At 37.5% G+C, this 16,175-nt stretch overlaps 1 protein-coding gene across 1 annotated transcript; it reads right to left on the minus strand.

The window, feature by feature from the left end:
- Nucleotides 1-1,421: 1,421 nt before the first annotated feature.
- ZNF527 (zinc finger protein 527) lies at nucleotides 1,422-15,953 on the minus strand. Its single transcript, XM_082676689.1, has 6 exons — nucleotides 15,912-15,953; nucleotides 14,119-14,240; nucleotides 13,025-13,099; nucleotides 11,556-11,682; nucleotides 10,829-10,924; nucleotides 1,422-3,590 (listed from the first exon to the last, which is right to left on the minus strand). The coding sequence occupies exons 3-6, from the start codon at nucleotides 13,055-13,057 to the stop codon at nucleotides 2,017-2,019; spliced, it is 1,830 nt and encodes a 609-aa protein (XP_082532815.1). The 5' UTR covers nucleotides 13,058-13,099; nucleotides 14,119-14,240; nucleotides 15,912-15,953; the 3' UTR covers nucleotides 1,422-2,016.
- Nucleotides 15,954-16,175: the final 222 nt, after the last annotated feature.

Genomic DNA, 16,175 nt, shown 5'->3' on the forward strand with positions numbered 1-16,175 from the left:
TTTTATCAACATTAGAAGTGAAGTTTAACTGTAAAAACAGAATCAGTGGCTTGGGTTTATATCACCTTGGAGGAAGAAATCAGGTGCCATACTTAGATCAAGAATCAATTAGTGAACAACTCAGACTCATCACTGGTCTGAGTCATTATTTTTCTTCCTTTAAGCTTAGTAAGTTCAGAGTAATCCTGAGGAGCTTTCTGATGTAAGTTGTAACTAAACCCTTAGAACATATTCAAATAAGTGTTCCTATACCTCCAGAAAATATGAGAATAAAGAGATGATTACATGAATTTAGCTTACGATTATTAATATATTTTAGATTAGATATAATGCAAGTTTGGCAGTGTTTTAAAACCATTATATTTGTTTCTGCTCAAGGTTTGAAGTATTCAATTATACTAGGTCTGTAATTTAAGTTGTTCAAAGGGAATTTGTCTTAATATTTAAGAAAAATAATTTTCAGATTTTTATTAGATATAAGTATAAATTGACTATTAAAGAAATTATATTAGTAATCATTGTTTTGCTCCACGCACATATATACACATGTAAATCCTTCACTTTTTCATAATTCATTTGTCCTGATCTGTTTTTATAGATGCTCTCCAGACAATGCCCAAGATTATAACTGGTTCTAACTGTTCAAAGTGGCAACGTCTCCATATTAAAGTTTACCTTCGTATATACACTCAGATAAAACAGGAACATACTGCCCCACACCCTCCTGTTCCTCATTACTCTGAATAGTAATGAGTTATACTCTAAAAATTTTAGGCTCCAACTGCTTTACTTTAACCATTAGTTGAAAATGGCTCATTCTTTTTGTCTGCCAGCAATGTCTTGTCTAATATGTCTCGTTCCAAAGAAGTTATCTATAAACTTCTTAAACCAAGTTTACAACCCACCCACAAAAGACCTCATTTACAATTCTATCTTATTCTATCACATGATATGTTTAAACCCACGCTGAAAGTAGAAAATCAAATAATTCCTTTAAGATGAAGAGCCATTCATTAAACTGATGGATCCATTATTCTCTTAGCTGGCCAATCTTTCTTTAAAGGTCTATAGTGAGTCACTGCCACAAATGATTTTAATTCCCTATGAGAAAGCCTGGTAATAAGTTTCACTAAGTGAATTTTTAAAAATTCTTCCTTATTGTGAAACAGACTAATGAATATTAAATTAGTTTTTATCAACAAATAAAATGTAACGATTCTTTCAGCTTTATGAAGGCTGTGTATTTAACTTTCATATACTTGTTATGAGGCTTATCCTCAGGATAAACAATTATGCCATATAAAAGATTAAGGCTTTCTCACATGTGTAGCCAACATGGGGTGTATGAGTCAGGACTCTGATTCCAAGAGGCAAAAACCCAAGTCAAATTAACATAAGCAGAAAAAAGAAAATTTATTGGATCACAAAAATGAAAAAGTAAAAGATGGTGTAAACTTCAGACATGATTGGATCCAGAAGATCAAACATCCTCAGATTTCTGTCTCTGACCTCAGTTTTCCTTTGTGTTAGATTTATCCTGGGAAGGCTTTCTTCATGTGGTGGCAAAAAGGCTACTGGTGAGTTTTTAACCTTACTAAATCCTTGAAACTTGCAATTCTGGGGTGGGGAAAAAAAATCTTTTCTTATTACCCATAACAATGACCCCCTAGGACTCTACTGGTCTAGACAGGGCCATTTGTAAATCCCTTATCTATCATGAGGTTGAAGAAAATAATTGGCCTGCCTATGACCAATCTACTGCTCTTCCTGATTAAACAATTTCATCAGAATGATATGCATTGAGGGTGAGATAAGTCTCAAATAGGGTACAGAACAGATCCAAAAGTAACAGATGTCTACTACTCAGGCTATTTCAAATAAGGGATGCTCATGAACCGAAGGCTTCTCCATAGGTACTACGTTCATAGAATTACTAACTGAAGAACTCACTGATATTTATTTAATAAGGACTGAATGGTGACTAAATGTTTTCTTTCTTATACTTGTTATACATAATCAGAGAGCTTCTCTATTATGAATTTTCTGATGTCGTCGAAGAGCTGAAGCACAGCTAAAATTGTTCCCACATTCATTGCAGTTATAGGGTTTTTCTCCAGCATGAATTCTCTGGTGTAGCCTAAGGGACAAGATCTGATGGAAAGCCTTCCCACATTCATTACATTCATAAGGTTTCTCTCCAGTATGAATTCTCTGATGTTGATTAAGGTATGAGCCACAACTGAAGGCCTTCCCACATTTGTTACATTCATAGGGTTTCTCTCCTGCATGACTTCTCTTATGATGAATTAGAACTAAAGCATCACTGAAGGCTTTCCCACATTTACTGCATTCAAAAGGTCTCTCTCCAGTATGAATTCTATGATGTCGATTAAGTTGTGAGTCAGTCCTAAAAAACTTCCCACATTTGATGCACTCATAGGGCTTTTCACCAGTGTGAATTCTCTGATGTTGATTAAGGTGTGAGCGATAGCCAAAAGTCTTTCCACATTCATTACATTTAAAGGGTTTCTCTCCTGTGTGAATTCTTTGATGCAGAGTAAGGGCTATGCGTCTGCTGAAGGCTTTTCCACATTGATTACATTCATAGGGTTTCTCTCCAGTGTGAATTCTCTGATGTTGATTAAGGTGTGCACTCTGTCTGAAGGCTTTGTTACATTCCTTACATTCATATGGTTTCTCTCCTGTGTGAATTCTCTGATGTTCCACAAGGAAGGCATAACGGCTAAAGGCCTTCCCACATTCATTGCATGCAAAGGGTTTCTCTCCAGTGTGAATTCTCTGATGTTGAGCAAGGTGTGCACTCTGTCTGAAAGCTTTGTTACATTCCTTACATTCATATGGTTTCTCCCCAGTATGAGCTCTCTGATGCTCACTGAGAAAGAAGTCATGGCTAAAGGCTTTTCCACAGTCATTGCATGCATATGGTTTCTCTCTACTGTGAATTCTCTGAGGTTGAGTAAAGAATGAATAACAGCTAAAGGCAGCACCACATTCAACGTATCCATGGGATAATTTTCCAAGATGAGTTGTGTGATGTTGAGTAAGTAATGAGTGGAAACTTAAGAGATCTGAAAAATCATTACTTTCGTAATGTTTCTCCCCAGGAGGAATTTCTGCATCTTTACTAAGGTATGTATTCTGGTTGAATTCTTCACATTCATTACCTATCAAAGATTCCTTCTCAGCATGTAGTCCTTTATGTTCAGTTAGAACTGAATTTGGGGGGAACATTTTATCATAAATATCAAATTTATGTACTTGTTCTACTGTGGGAACTCTCTGTTGTGTTAAAAGTACTGAGTTCAAGAGAACATTTATCTCAGAATTATTATATTCATTGTCTCTTTTCATGGCAGAGATTTCCTTAAGAGTTGTCACTTGCCTGAAATGACTCTCCTGATTTCCCTGATGCTGCTCAAATTCACCCTTATATTTCCAGGCTTCTCTGAAACTGGAGGATTCAAGGCCATAACTTGTAAGTCTTTCCATTATCATCCCCTGGGATATTTCCTCTTCATCAATGTACCATTTTGGAGATAATGCCTTGATTTCATACAAAGAGTCCCATTCTGAAAAATATCAAGAAAGCAAATGTCTCCTTTTTACCCTTCCAAGGAGAAAGAAAACTGTTATAGAAGAAATTAAAGAATTTACTTGGAGGAAAGAGGGGAGAAAGTCATGGTTCTGACTTTTTTTTTATCAATTTACATTCCTGTTAGCAACATGAAATATGTCTTCGAACCCATTCACACTGGTTAACATCATTCTAAAAATATTTGCCCTTACAAGTAAAGAGTACCTCATTATTGTTTTAATTTGCAATTCTATGATTATAAAATTGAGCATTTTCATATATATTTATGTACCTTTTATATATTTTGTGGTTTCTTCTTTGGTGAATTCCTTATTCAGGTACTTTGCATATATTTTAATTACACTGGCATTTCTTTTAAGTGGTTTATAGAAGTCATTATAAATTTAAGACATTAAGGCTTTTGAGCATTTTTCTCCCTCAAATCACATGTCATCTTCATTGATAATTTTATTGTCACGTCATCTTGATTTATAATGCTTCTGATAAAATTTTTTAAAAATTTGTATGAACTCAAATCTTCCAATTTTTTCATTATAGAGCCTGGCCTTTATGTCATTTTAAGAAAGACTTTCCAAAACCCAATATTATACAAATATTATCCATAACTTTTAAGAAAATCTTTTTATACCACTAATTTGAAAAACTACCTTTATCTAATACTAAATTCTCATATATACATGGGTGTATTTTTGTACATTCTTCACTGTTCCACTGATCTATTTCACTGTTCTTATATCAGACCAATCTCATGGATAACAGGCAAAATTCTTAAATATTAAAAATTGAATCAAGCAGTATATTAAATAAATAATACACATGATGAAGTATGCAATTCAGAAATAAAAAAATTGTTCATCAATAGGAAATCCTTTACTATATTATTATATTATTATCTATACTTTCCTATATTTTTAACTTCATCAGTAAAAAAAGAAAAAAATATTTCCAGAAATAAAAACTTGACTCTCCATCCTGATAGAGAACATATCTACCAGGAAAAAGTGACCCAAAATGGTCAAGGCTAAAACACGTCCTGATAAAATGACTTTAAAATGAAAGGTTAGGCCCGTGAGCCATGGCTGCTGAGCCTGTGCGTCCGGAGCCTGTGCTCTGCAATGGGAGAGGCCACAACAGTGAGAGGCCTGCGTATAGCAAAAAACAAAACAAACAAACAAAAAAAAGTGAGAGCTAAATCTGTTTTTATACAGTGAGAAACATGATGTTCCAGATGTATAGAACACCTGGATAAAATAAGAAAGCTACACATTTATGCTGGTCGTTTCAGGGAGTGGGAAAGAATGGCAAGTGGTAAAATATTATCTTTTCCTTTAATCTTTTTAAATTTCACTTGTTACAAAGAATTTGAATTACAATTGTACTTTAAAAAAGTAACAATGGAAATTTAAAAGAAAAAAATATATTGTGTGTTTAATTACATTTCATAGAATTATTATCCCTGAATCATAATTCTGTTAGTACACCAGTATAGAGATTATTGCTTAATATTTAGGTAAGAACCATTTCCTTTTGTTTTTGAGAATAATTCTGTAAAATCAGTTCCAGTAATGGCACTCTTCCCCAAATCAAAGGTTTAACAAGGGAGATGCAAGCAGAATAATCATGAAAACACAAAGCAATACAACAGTAACAAAAAATTTCTAACTTCCAGTAACAGCTCAGTTTAGAAGAGGGTTTATGTCTTCAGAACAAAAGCATTCCTCCTTGACTTTCTAACCAGTCAAAATCTGTGTATTCTACAGAAAATCTGTGATGTTATTCCCATAAAACTACCCTTTACTGCTTCTGCCTCCATTAGATTTCCTAAGCACTAGTGTTTTAATGTACAGGTTTGAAACAAAATCCTAATGTGATTTCTTTATAATGTGTGTGTTCTTTCTCTTATCCTAGTGTCTAAAGTCTTCTCCATGGCTGGACCCCGAATAATATACCTTTACATGCTAAGTGGTACCTGGAGATGGGAGAGGTTTAATAAATACCCTAACCCTAAAGTGTACACTAACCCTAACCCATACCCTAACCCTAACCGATACCCTAACCATAACCCGTACCCTAACCATAAACCATATCCTAACCCGTACCCTAACCCTAACCCGTAGCCATACCCTAACCTGTACCCATCTAGGAGATCAGAACAAAATATAAAAACACTTATACATAAAGGGAAAATATCAAGCTGGCATCAGACTTCTTTGTAACAACATTTAACACCAATACTATGCTATAAGCAACTTAAGGAAAGAATGGCCAATTATGAACAAGGTAGAGCTTAGGGGGACATTGTTTGCATGAACTCTTTTTGAGGAAACTGCTAGAGAGCAGATTTCAGCCAATCCAGAGATGTCCAGAGAAATTTCAGCAAAATGACCTAATGGAAAACACTAAATATATATAACTACAGAATTAAGACAAAAGGGAAGGTTGGGATAAATGTGACACAAGAGCATGTAAATATAATATGCCTGGACAATGTAAAAAGCATACAAGTAACAAAATTTGGGAAAACAAGGTGGGGAGTATAATAAGGCTACTTATTGACACATCTGTAACAGGTAAAAAAATCAAAGGCTAGTTTTTAAAGCTGACCAATCAAGTAATAGAAGGAATAAATACTGTCTAGAGAAACAGAGCACTATAACCGTGAAGGCTCTAGAACGGAAGAAGAATCTTTCTAATTATTATAAAAACTATAGTATTACACGACCAAAATAAGGCCTAGGAAAACAGACAAGTTAAAGTCTTTTTCAAAAACTGTAAAAATCAGAAAATATAACACAAAACAATGTACAGAATTAAGCCCAAACATATTAAAAACATGGTTGGACTTTCACCTATTAAATTGAAATGATATCCAGACTGGTTCACAAAGCAAAACTCAATTATATACTGCATAAAAAGCTCACGTTTAAAACAAGGTGATTTTACAAAGTTGAAAATAAACAGATGATAAAGGCCCTAAAGAAAGCATAAAAAGGCAAGAAACAGATTCTCCCTGAGGGCCTTCAGAAGGAAGGCAGGCTGCCAACATCTTGATTTTAGCCCTGTAAGACCCATTTTGAACTTCTGACCTGGATCCAGAGCTGTATGATAATATTTTTGTGTTGTTTTCAGCCACTAAATTTGTGGTAATTTGTTACAGCAGCCATAAGAAACTAATACAAAAAGCAGACAGGTACAACATTTTTGGGGAGGAATTTGGCAATTCCTAAACTACATATGCACTTACTTAGCAATACTACATCTACAAAACAACCCTGAAAATAAAGCCTCAACAACAGGAACATACATATTTACAAGGTTATTTATGGCAGCATTGTCTGTAATTGTAAACTACTGCAAACATCCTCAATGTTCACACACATTATAGAATATTCAATAAATTACCATAACATCCACAGAATGGAGTATTCTGCAGCTGTCAGAAAAATGAGGAAGCTCTCCATGAACCCATATGGAGTGATTTCCTGTACAGCTGACCCCCGAACAATGCAGGGGCTATGGGTATAACTTTACAGTCAGCCCTCCGAATCTGCAGTTCAGCATCCATGGATTCAACCTACCTCGGATCGTGTAGTAAGTATTTATTGAAAAAATTCGCATGTAAGTGGACCCTCGCAGTTCAAACCATGTCGTTATAGCTAAGTGAAAAGAGCAAATGCAAATCTACAGGTATATCTGCTCATTTGTGCAAAAGAAACATAAAAAGGACAAACCTGAAAATAAAGACTGGTGATCTACAAGGGGTGGCTAAGAAAGGGGCAGGAAGAAGTAGGGAACAGAAACAAGACAGTAAGGATGAGGAGGGAGCGACACTTTTCTGAGGATACATTCTTGTAAAGGTCTGATTCTTAGGAGCATAGTAATGTTTCAGATACAAAAAAAAAAAAAAAAAAAAGTAAAATCAACCAGGATGTAGTAGGAATCAACAGAAACAAATGAACCTAGAAGAACTAACCTAAGTAACTCTGGAAAATAGTTTTTGACTGAATACTTAAGACTAAAAAAGTACATTTGTACCTAAATACAAATAATGTAATCTACTTAGTAAATTTATTTCTCACAGAGGAATAGGTTAGAAATTCTGAAACTACTTTGTGTGTACACTTAAATGGAGGAAATAGTTAAATACATTGCTTCTCACTGTCAGAAGAAGAAATTACAAATAAGTAAAGGAGAAAGGCTATGATAAACCCTGTGGAGGGTAGGACTAAAATCAAGGTATCAATATAAACCAATAATTTAATGTATTAAAAAAATAAAGACAGAAATAAATATAAAAGTGTGTGTCTGTCTAAAAGTGTGTGTTGGTATACATACATATATTTTCCAGCTCAGTCTGCTGTGAGGGCCTAGAAGAAATCACTTCCAGTAGCAATAAGTACACCTAGTACCCAGACCTTGGTTTCTAAACATCATTTCCCAATAAAAGGAACCAGGGCTCCTTGGAGAAGTGGTTGATTCAAGGCTGGGGAAAGGAAAACAAGATGAACCTGGAACACCTGGAACCATGAAGTGGGGCATGTTAAAAGGTCATAGGAACCAACTTGAAGAAGATCTAAATGGTCAAAGCTGGAACACTTTGAGCAACAAAATAATGATACAGTAGTTTTAACTCATAGGAAAAAAAACCCCTTCATTCCATAAATATGAAGAAATATTTTAATATATAAACAAATGGGAGAGATGAAACAGCTTTTCCAGACAGAACAATCCTAGTTAATATGTGTAAATAAAAGAAGGAAATAAAAATGTCAACATTAGGTCAATACCACAACAGCGGTAACTGTTGCAGACAAGATCCAACAGGGCTGTGGATGCTAAAATTAGTGGGCAAAAGTTTCAGAAGAAACTGAATAGTATCAAGTATCTTCCCCAAATATTTATTAATTATAAATAGAAAAATAGTAACTTTACAATGGAGAAACCAGGCAGATACCACCTTCACCAAGTGATGAAAATTAACATCACTGATAATAACATATATCAATATTATCAATCCTTTAGTATGATGCACTCACTGCGAAGGATACAACATTATTTCTGTGGCACTCTTTTCAAAAATGCACTACCTCAATCTAATCATGAGAAAACGTTAGATAAACCCAAATATAATGCAAGCAAATGTAATGAGCCATTTGTCTAGAGTGAAGCATATCTGAAGACTCTGGAGAGATTTCTCCAAGAAGGTAAAATCAATAGATAACCTAATGTGTCTGAGTGTCTTAAGAGATTTAAACAATTGATCGGGAGTTAAGAATTGAGTTAGGAATATGTATATAGAAAACTAAGAAAAAAAAATAGACAAAACCCCAGATAATTATTAATGCCAAGAAAAAGAAAAAGTACAGAAAAAGTAGCCTTGGTTTATGCACAGCACAGCAACGACTAGCACTTAATAGCCATAATAATGTAAATGCTGAACAGTGGTTCAATAAAAATTAAGATATTGGTATGGGACCTAATCAAACTTACAAGCTTTTGCACAGCAAAGGAAACCATTAAAAAAAACCCAAAAGACAACCTATGGAATGGGAGAAAATGTTTGCAAATGATGCGACAAGGGCTTAATCTCCAAAATATGCAAACAGCTCATGCAATTCAACAACAAAAAAACAAACAACTCAATCGAAAAATGGGCAGAAGACCTTAATAGACATTTCTCCAAAGAAGACATACAGATGGCAAGCAGGCCCATGAAAAGATGCTCAACATCACTAATTATTAGAGAAATGCAAATCAAAACTACAGTGAGGTACCACCTCACAACAGTCAGAATGGCCATGATTAAAAAGTCTACAAATAACAAATGCTGGAGAAGGTGTGGAGAAAAGGGAACCCTCCTACACTGCTGGTGGGAATGTAAGTTGGTGCAGCCACTATGGAAAACAGTATGGAGGTTCCTCAGAAAACTAAAAATAGAATTACCATATGATCGAGCAATCCCATTCCTGAGCATATACCTGGACAAAACTATAATTCAAAAAGATAAATGCACCCTTATATTCATAGAAGCACTATTCACAATAGCCAAGACATGGAAACAACCTAAATGTCCATCTACAGATGAAAGGATAAAGAAGATGTGGTACACACACACACACACACACACACACACACACACACACACAAAATGGAATACTACACAGCCATAAAAAGAACGAAATAATGTTATTTGCAGCAACATGGATGCAACTAAGAGATTACCATAATAAGTCATAAAGAGAAAGACAAATACCATATTATATCACTTATATATGGAATCTAAAAATATGGCACAAATGAACCTACCTACAAAACAGAAACAGACTCATAGACATAGAGAACAGACTTGTGGTTGCCAAGAGGGAGGGGGTGGGGGAGGGAAGAACTGGGAGTGTGGGATTAGCAGATGTAAACTATTACATATAGGATGGATAAACAACAAGGTCCTACTTATAGCACAGGGAACTATATTCAATATCCTGTGATAAACCATAATGGAAAAGAATATTAAAAAAAAAGAATGTCCATATGTGTATAACTGAGTCACTTTGCTGTACAGCAGAGATTGGCACAACGTGGTAAATCAACTACACTTCAATTAAAAAAATAAAACTTTACAAATTACGATATCAGTGAGATAGGAAGACAGAAATTGTGTGTGTGCGCGTGCATGCTCACACACATGTTGGATTCAGGATAAGAAAGTACTAAATTCTTATTTTCTTAATGAAGATATTGGATGAGGACTAAACCTGAAAAAAACTATCAAGAAATAGCAACATAAACATATTTATTAGAGACGTGAAGGAGACACCAAAAGAAGCTGCAAAAGTAAAGAACGTGGATCCCTCTAGGGAGAGGGAAACTGGGAAGCGGGCAAGAGACCTCCTTTTTTAAAGGAATAAGCCTTATAAAACAACTTGTCTCTTCAACCAATGTGCATGCATACCTTTGATAATAACTTTGATAAAATTAAAACTCTAAAAAGAAATCTAGAAATGTATATAACTCTATCCATAAAGGGGAAAGAAGAACTTAAAAGGAACAAGATTCAGGGTATAGGTAGAAATATTATTGAGAATATAACTTGATAGAAATAGAGAGGAAATGACCCCCTGAAGCCCAGGACAGCCTCCTCAAATGCAGGGCAGTCTTCTTATGACCACTTGTGCTGTCACCTTACAACAGCCCTCCCTGTTCCCCGTCACTCACCTGCATATTGACCATCTGACATCTCTCTCTCCACCATGCAAGGATCCTTCCCTTGCTCCAATAAGGAGATCATGTTGGGCTTAGAAATGGAAAGTCCTGTTTACAGGAGAAGAAAAATGAGAGCCAGCAAGACAGACAGATAGATAAACAAATCAACTTGCTATTGCTGTTCCAGACTCAGACTCAATCTCTTGGTCATTAGGCAAGAAAGGACATTAGAGGAAGGGCCAGAGAATGGAAAGATGCTTGAATGGAGAATGAGACAGACAAAGCTTCTTTCATAGCAGCAGTTCTCAAAGTACTAGAGCAGAAGAACCATCACCTAGGAACTTATTAAAAATGCAAATTCTCAGGCTGCCCCAACCAGACCTACTGAATCAGAAGCCACAGTGGTTCTCAAATTTTAATGGGTATCAGAACCACTTGGAGGGCTCATTAAAACCCAGACTATTAGGCCTATTCCCAGATTCTGTAGGTCTATAGTGGGACCCCATAATTTGCAATTAAAAAAATTTCCACGCCATACTAATGCTGCTATCCCAAACCATCATTCTAGAGCAAAGGGAACTATACTCATTTATAACTCTATGAAACTACTTTGAATAATTTCCTGGGAACATGAAGCAGAAATCCAGCTAAGCATTTAAGATGCCCTAGATATTCCCAATGGAGGAAGCATAAACACCTCATAGGGAAGATTTGAATTATGGGGGATACATATCCTTACCAAGCCATACCAAGTTCCTGTAGTTCTCCAACATGACATCTCTGTACAAATCCTTCTGAGATGAGTCCAGCCATTCCCACTCCTCTTGGGAAAAATTTAGAGCCACATCCCTGAAGGTCACCAAACCCTGAAATTTTAAAAAGAATGCTGTTTGCCAAGTACTCCCATACGGTCCTAGCATCTTCCTCAGTCTCTCTCAGAAGAATTTAACTCAGTTGATCATCTCCTTGAAATGCTTTCTACTATTGACTCACGGGACCCACACTCTCCTGGTTTTCCTTCTACATCAGTCCTTCTTAGTCTCTTTTGCTGGTTCCTCCTCTTCTTGTCAGCCTCTTATATTGAATGCCTTAAGCTCAGTCCTTGGACCTCTTTCCTATCTACATTCACCACAACCCTACCCTCAAGATAATCTCATCCTGTCCCATGGCTTTAAATACACTAATGACTCTCAAATTCACATCTCCAGTCCTGAACTCTAGATATATAATCAATACTTTACTTGGATATCCAACAGGTCTCTCGAATTTAATATATCTAGAACTCAATTCTTGATTCTTATCTCATCCCACCCTGTCTTCCCATCTCAGTAAATGGCATGACCATTTACACAATTGCCCAGGTCAAAAATCTTTGTAGTCATTCATGATTTCTTTCTTCCTCTCATACTCCACAACCAATCCCTGATCAAATCCCATATTTTATATCTCCAATATACACCCAGAATCTCACCAGCTCCAATGCCACCACCATGGTCCAGGAAGCTATCACCTCCCACCTGGATTATTGCAGCAGTCTCCTGACTGGCCTCCCTGCTTCCACTGTTACTTCTCTGCTATTTATTTTCCTTTTAAAACATAAATCAAATCATATCACAAATACCCCAATGGTTCTCCTTCACCTTTAGAACAAAAGTCAAAGTTCTGGTCATGACTTTTAAGGGCCTGCATAATTTGGTTCCCAGCTACTGCTCTAATCTCACAGTGCACATTTCTGTCTGAGGGTACTGGCTTATTGCTATCCATGGAACACATCAAACATGCTCCCAACACAGTAACTTTGTACTTGCTATTCCTTCTACTTTTTTAAAGCTCTTCCCAGATCTCCACAAAACTTACTCCCTACCTTAACTCAGGTTTTTCTTTGCTCAACTGTCACTTTCTCAGAAAAACCATCCTTGACCTCCCTATTTGATAATCACACTCCATCCTTTATTTCACTTGCATTCATCTCCAACACAACAAATCGTGATTCATCTAAAGAGGAAAAGTTCTGTTCCATCATACATTTAAGCACAACACTGAGTAAAAATAGCAACTAAATGTTTTGTAGAAGGATTATATGAACAAATAGTGGAGAGAGAGAAGTGAAGAGTGCACTCACTGGGCTACCTGTGACTCTCTCTGAGGTCCCAAAGTCCTGAAAAATGATGTGGAATTTCTGGAAACAAAGTGAAAACATCAACTTACCTGGGACATGGATTTACATAGTCCAACAGCCATTCTTCCTTCCTTCTTCAATTTTCTCTTTTGGAGAACAAAGTCCTGAGAAGGGAGAGTTAAACAAGAAAAAAAAATGGCAGAGCAGCCCTATGTTGCTGATCTGAGACTCACAGAGTTTTTTGGCCCTTTATGGTCGCTAGTTTCTTTACATGGACCAGTCCTACCCTGTTCCAAGATCTGACAAAAAAGGCCAAAGCTGAACTTAACCCCTGAACTCCTGACTGATATTAAGGACACACAGCCTGAACTCAACAAAATCTAAAGTCCATCCTATCACCAATAAGACAATTTATGATCTAGCCCTGGCTGCCCCTTAGACCTCATTTCCCACTCTTCTCCCCCTTATTCACCCTACTCCAGGCATACAGATTTCCTTATAGTTCCTCAAACATTGTCCACACTCCTTTTTCAAGGCTGTGGCCTTGGCTTTTCCTTCTGCCTGGACACGGCACATTCCCTCTCTTCATTCTTATCTGTGCTCAATTGTTAACAACATTGGAGGGACCTCCCTATTCTACCTAAAGGGAATCTCCCTCCCAGTTATTATTTTTCCTTATCTTGATTTATTTTTCTTCTTAGCATTTAACATCATTGGACATGTTACTTTTTTTTTTTCTGTTAACTGTTGTCTTCCCAAACAACAGTATAAGATTTAAGACAGCCAGGATTTGTTGCGTTCACTGGTATATCTCTAGTGCTAGAATAATGCCAGAACCACTGTAAGTACTAAAAACATATTTGATAAACAAATAAATAAATCTTACTGTGGCTCCTGTAATATAAATAGCAATGTTACACATGTTGTGTATGTTATTATCTTATTTAATCTTCACAAAACTGCAAAGGTAGGTATTATTATCCCCATTTTACCACCAAGTGAAATTGAGGTTCAAAAAGCTTAAACAGCTAACTCAAAGTCATAAGAGTCAACTGGAGTGTGGCTCAAAAACTGGTCCTCTTTCAAGAGACCACAATGTTTGTATGGGAAATATTCAGCATAACCTGAGAAATCAATGCTATATGTTTTTCAGCGAAGCATATTCAGAGGTGGCAGGTGTTACCTCTATTACTCCACAGAAATTCAGCCTGAGGCAAACATTGACAAATTTCAATACCAAACCAACAAGAAACTGCACAGCCTGAAACAAGTTCCTTGTCTTCTCAGAGCCAACATTTCTTCACTCTGAAAACAAAGATAGTTGTGTTTGACTTAGAATTTAAGATATACAACCCCCTAATTCTGGGCTACTCTGCACTAACCAACTCAATCTGTAAGAAAATTATTTCCTTAGTGTAATGCAGCTTGAATTTGTTTATAAAAGCCTTTGCAACCCAAGAGGAGAATCAGTGAAGTCTTCTCAGCACCTGGGAGCTCTAAGTAGTACCTGCATAAAAAAAAATAGCTTTTAAATTGCTGTTTCAAATCGCTGTGTATCATTTGAATAATACTTTTCAAGTTTGAGATGAACCATCAGTCACTGAAAGGTGCTGTGAAAGACTTGTGCTTTATATAGACCCCCAGACACACACTGACTCTCCATTCCTTTCCTCATTGGCTACGTGACCTTGGGCAAATCAACCCAACTGTCAGAACCTTTCCTCACTGTCAAGATTGCTTGAGCCAACTCCTGGCATAGAGAAGTGCCACCCTTATTGCCACTTAGATTTTACACACACAGTTGAAAAGGAAATGAGAGCATTTTTCTTTATTACGTGAAGTCAGAACCAAACACTTAGTTCACTTGGTATGTGAGAAAAAGAGCCATGGATCAGCCTCTCTCAGCACCAAACATGGAAGAGTTTTGACAAGGACAAACCTAAAATCTCAAACTCCATGGCCTAAGGAGAGGAAGACTGGGCTTTCAGGTTGGGCTTTCCTCCCCCAAAAGCAGCCAATATGAGGATGGTTTCACCACAGTGTCTTTAGATTGGGTTCTGTTACTCACAAGGGGACCAAACAAAGAGACACAGGTTAAGTTCTATGTCCAGAAGGGTCCTAGTCCAAGACCACAGACAATACTCTCCAACACCCTCAGAACTCAGGGCCCCCATTTTTCACCCTCACAGCATGGGAAAGATCAAGAGGGTTTAGCAATTAAAAGCAAGGCCTCTGGAGCCAAATTGCCTGGGCTTAAGTCCTGATTCTGTCATTTAGTAACTCTGTGAATGTGGGTGAGTAATTTTAATCTTTCTGTGTCTCACAATCACACACTAGGTCTGACATACACATACAAATTCTCACCCAATCACACACATATATATGGTCACATAATTGCGACTGTAATGTCACATACATACACACTGGTATTAACACAAAGATAGAGATGACGATACACAGTTACTCCAACAGAGAGACAGTCACACACAATCTCATGCATAGTGACATACCACACAAAGTCACACATCCTGTCACAATTACTCACACAAAATTATGCCGGCAGATATAGATGGTCATGGACACGTAATGACACCTTCTGTCACACACATTCAAACGCAGTTATATCCACAGGGACAAGGGGTCAAACACAGTCACACACACACACACACAGCGACACACACACACACAGAGTCACACCCGCAATCTCTCACAAACCCATACACAATAACACAGTTACACCTGCGGAGACAGTCACGCACAAACACACATAGACTCGGAGTTTTATACCGGAGACAGACGGTCACAGTCGCACACAATTACATACACGGTGACACAGAAGATCACACCGTCACACCCGCAGCCTGTCACACAGTCTCCTCGGCGGCGCCCTCCTGGTTCCTACCCCGTTCCCTGCTGGTCCACCCCAAGCCCGGCCCTGCCCTCTCTGGCTCTCACGCGTAGCCAGGCCCTACTCACCTCCCAGCCCCGCTGGCTCTGGAAACACGCCCAACGACCCAAGACCGGCGATGTCGCCTCCCAGAATCCCCTGCGGGGCGGAGCGGGGCGGGGACTGAGGCGCGCGGGACACCGAGCTCCGCTGGGTAAACTCCAGCTGCAGGAACCTGGACTAGCGACTCAGCTTTTCCTTCCGACTCCGCGGACCACGAGCCCCAGAACGCTTTGCGCCTCGGCCTCTTTGCGGAAAGAACAACATTTCCCACAGGGCCCCGAGACAAGCCT

Source organism: Grampus griseus (assembly GCF_964374135.1).
Source record: "Grampus griseus genome assembly, chromosome: 19".
Taxonomy (NCBI): domain Eukaryota; kingdom Metazoa; phylum Chordata; class Mammalia; order Artiodactyla; family Delphinidae; genus Grampus; species Grampus griseus.